Source organism: Cucumis melo, chromosome 7, assembly GCF_025177605.1.
Source record: "Cucumis melo cultivar AY chromosome 7, USDA_Cmelo_AY_1.0, whole genome shotgun sequence".
NCBI lineage: Eukaryota > Viridiplantae > Streptophyta > Magnoliopsida > Cucurbitales > Cucurbitaceae > Cucumis > Cucumis melo.
Window position 1 is genome coordinate 11,828,121 of NC_066863.1, and position 4,155 is coordinate 11,832,275.

General features: G+C 32.6%; 1 protein-coding gene and 1 non-coding gene across 2 annotated transcripts; one reads left to right on the forward strand and one right to left on the reverse strand.

Moving 5' to 3' along the window:
- Positions 1–991: 991 nt before the first annotated feature.
- TRNAI-AAU (transfer RNA isoleucine (anticodon AAU)) lies at positions 992–1,065 on the reverse strand. Its single transcript has one exon. It is a non-coding gene; the product is annotated as a tRNA-Ile (tRNA).
- Positions 1,066–1,121: 56 nt separating this feature from the next.
- Positions 1,122–2,577, forward strand: LOC103502417 (uncharacterized). Its single transcript, XM_008466355.3, has 2 exons — positions 1,122–1,280; positions 2,257–2,577. The coding sequence occupies exons 1-2, from the start codon at positions 1,138–1,140 to the stop codon at positions 2,480–2,482; spliced, it is 369 nt and encodes a 122-aa protein (XP_008464577.3). The 5' UTR covers positions 1,122–1,137; the 3' UTR covers positions 2,483–2,577.
- Positions 2,578–4,155: the final 1,578 nt, after the last annotated feature.

Consider the following 4,155-nt stretch of genomic DNA (forward strand, 5'->3'; position numbering starts at 1 on the left):
TTTGTTACACGGACAATAATTATTATAGTAGTTTGTTATATTTTGAAAAGTTTCCTTAAAAGCACTATAATAAATATAATATAAATATTAGAGGGTTTTTTTTGAAAAAATTGTAACAAACCGGTATAATATTTACACTATAAAGAAAAATTTAGAAACAGAAAAAGTCATGGGCCCACAGTGAAAAATACCAAAAATACCTCGTCAACATGCGATTAATCGAACACACACGTGCACGAGTAATCTTACTTTAAACGACTGTGTACTTCTATCGTTTAGATCATGATAACACGATTGTGTAGTTCAATTCATTTTATGATATATTCCAAGGGTAGACACGATCCACACACATGATTTTTTACCATAACTACACAATCGTTTAAGATATATTACAAGGGTAGACAATTGTGTAATGAAAGAATACACTTTAAACGATCATGTTGACCATGGTAAACAATCCTATTGATTATGGTAAGCGATCGTGCAGTTCAAATGTAAATGATCATTAGAAATTTCAAATCTAACGATTGTGTTGACCATGCTAAACGATCGTGTTGATTATGGTACCCGATCGTGCTAGTTCTGGTAAACAATCATCTAGTCCAATGGTAAATGAATGTGAAAAACTTCAAATCTAATGATTGTGTTGATCATGGTAAACGATCGTGTAGATCAATTAAAATGATATTTAGACAATCATGATATTCTCAAATATGTGGAAGATGAAGAAGAATATTGAAACAATCGTGAAATAACTTCAAAGTATCCTGCCAAAAATGGTGAAGATTAAATAAAAGATTTAAATAGAAGAATAAATCATTTAAAAATAAAAAAATAAAACCTGGAAGAGGAGATGAAAAAATCACAGTAAAAGAGAAAGAAATGACAAATGGTCCAACAATAGTCAAGGACAAATTTGTTATCTTAGTTTCTTTTAAAAAATATAAAGTATAGAACAATCATTTGGGTAAAAGGTTTCTTTTGAAAAAAGTGGCCCATGCAGGTTTCGAACCTGCGACCTTCGCGTTATTAGCACGACGCTCTAACCAACTGAGCTAATAGGCCATATTGTATAAAAGGCGAAATTTAACATTCAAATTCTGAAACTTACAAAATGATAGTTTAATTTTAACAGATATGGATCATGAATGTAGATCATCAAATCCGATGGAGAGCATAACAGGGAGCGAACTTGCCGGTTTCGCAGTGGGCGCTTTGCTCGTTTGCGCCACTATTTCTGCCCCAAGAATCGATGCTTTCATCTCTTCTTCTCAGCGCAGGTTTTTCTCTACTCTTTTCATTTTCTGGGTTCTTCATTTCATCTAAATTTTGATGGGTTCTGTGTGATTATCTGATGGTGGAACCTAATTTGAAAATAATCCATGACTTCAATTCATTTATGTTTTTGTTTCGCTGAGTCTGTCTGTTGGCCATTGGTTTAGGGATTGTTTAGGCATTTTCGGATAAGAAACCCTATTTGGTTTCCACTTTTTGATTTATGCTTTTTGGATGCATCCAGTGTATACATTAAACTTTGGCATCTATTTGTGGGATTTCATTGCGATTGCTGTTGTTCATATCTGAAAATTGCATTTATGAATGGATAGATTGTTTATTCTTTAGATGTTATAGGAAGGTGGCTCTGGGGTTGTCTCCTTTAATTCAAGCTCAACCTTCCCTTGAAGAAATTATACATGAGGGGCTCGGACAGATCTGACTTGTCGGTGTTCATTGATGTATAGGAATGAGAATTTAAAAACGGTATTTGGAACTTCAATCGATGTGTTTTCATTATTAGAGGGTGGGTTATTCGTCAACATAATTATAGTTCAAAGATAATTGACATATATACTCATTTCCTTGTGGCCGTACCCCCACATTTGTTGTAGTTAAGATAACACTCCTCTGTATTCAGTTTAAGCATAAACTTCGCCAAAGGTTTGATTACCATTTTGGTCTAGGATTTTGGTTTCATTTCATTTTAATCTTTATACTCTCATATGTACAAATTTGATCGACCTTCAATAACTCTTAAATTGTGACCTTATTCAAGAATAGAGATAATGTGAATACGGTTACAAAGTTGGAAAGTTAATGGTGCCTAATGTTTCCTTTTTTTAATAGGGACTGTTTTAAAGATTCATTGACAGTGCCTGGAAAGTCCATTGGACGGTTAAAACTATAGTGACTGTAATAAAACAATAGGATGTGGTTGATTATGATGAATGTGATTGAGTATTTTCTCTATCTGAACAGATCCTTGGGCATGTGCAAAAGATGTGGTGACCTAAGGATGATAGCATGTTCAAAATGTAAAGGAGTTGGATCAACCAAATCAGGTGGACTGTTTGGCATTAACATTCTTGCTGACTTTTACGAATCATTGAGCGAATCAAACGTGCCTTCTATCCCGTGCATGAGATGTAATGCCAAGGGTCGCTTCCAATGTCCGGATTGCAGCTCTCAACTCACACAAACTTGATTTTTGTTCCTTGATCATTTCATTCTAATACTCCTCCGACGTAATGAAAATGTACCAATTATTGTTCTTATATTAAAGTATTACTCATTAATTTCTCCTCTCTTCCCTTCCTTTTCTTTCCTAAGTTTAGAAGCGTTGAAATTCCACAAAAGTAGACGTGGTGGTGAAGATTTCTACTTGAAATTCCACAAAAGGAGATGCACAAAGATTTTTGAACTTTTTCTCTATTTGGGCGTGTCGAAAAGACCTTTATTTACTAAAGAGAAGCCAAGCTAAAAGAATTTAAATAACAATGTTCTTCCCGTTGATACTTTGTAGAGGTTAGCATGAATTAAGAATATGATATGGGGAATTTCATCTTATTTCCTTTTCCATTATCTTTCAATTTCACCGAATTCTATCGTAAATTTATTTAAGTGTTTAATTGATATATCTCTAAGACCACATTAAAAAAGTTATCCCATAAATTACACAAATTACGGTAGACACAAAATCAAGTTCGGTGAAAAATGCATTCAAAACAACCAACAAGAAAATATATGACTAATTTATCCATATGTACAAATATTTATTTATTAAGAAATATAATTATTTATCATTAATGGATGGAAATCAACGTGAATGATTCATAATGGTACATTTTTATTTTTAATTTGAACTTTTTTATTATTTTCGATATTTTGCATCTAACGTAAAATTTTTCGTTCTAATGAATAATCCGAGTTTTTGTTTCTTTTGAATCTTGAATGGTAACTGATATGGGAAATATCCCATTGAACTAGAAATTTTTTTAGCTGTTGGTTCGTTGTGTGTTGTTTCCAATTTCTTTTCATATTTCTTTTTCTTCTGGTAATTTCTTTTTTTCTCTATCTGCCTGTCTTTGTTTTCTTTTTCCCATATTCTTAACGTCTCTCCCCGCGGTTTGTCCCCATTTTTTTCGTTTCTACTGGGACATGAGTATGTTATTTTTTAGGTTCTATTGGACTCCCGTACTTTATTTATTAGTGTATTCTTCTGATAATACTATATTTTTCTGTATGTTGCATCTCGCTATTGGAAGCGTTTGATGAACACCCCAAATAAATAATCACCAAATAGAATATTTGATAGAAAACAAAAACCTTTTTGGAAGACTTGTTGTGTGTATTCAACTCGCACTTGGATGATTTAGATTACAACATTTCAATCCTATTTAAAGGATTGTTATAAGAATAACTCATATCACAATTAAATACAACAAATTAAATCCTACATTTAACTAAGGTGAAATTCTTACTAAATTAACTCTAACATTTTTAACTCACATCCTTCTCTAACTTACGTAAATTAACTCACATATAACTTATTTATTTAAAACATGTTTAATCTTCAACATCCTCCCTTAAACATGTTTTGTCAATGTCGAAAACATACCCATTAGTGCTCTTTTGATCATTAGTATCTCCAGTCCAGTCACTATCACAATAGCCTTCAAGCTTGAATTCTTTAGATGAAGAATAAAACAACCCATAGTCAAGCGTACCTTTGAGGTAACGAAGAATTCTCTTTGCCACTTTCAAATGAGTAGTTGTAGGAGATTCCATAAATCGACTCACCAATCCAACGCTGAAAAGAATATCTGGTTGTGTGCAAGTCAAATATCTTAAACTCCCAACCAAACTTTTGAAATATGA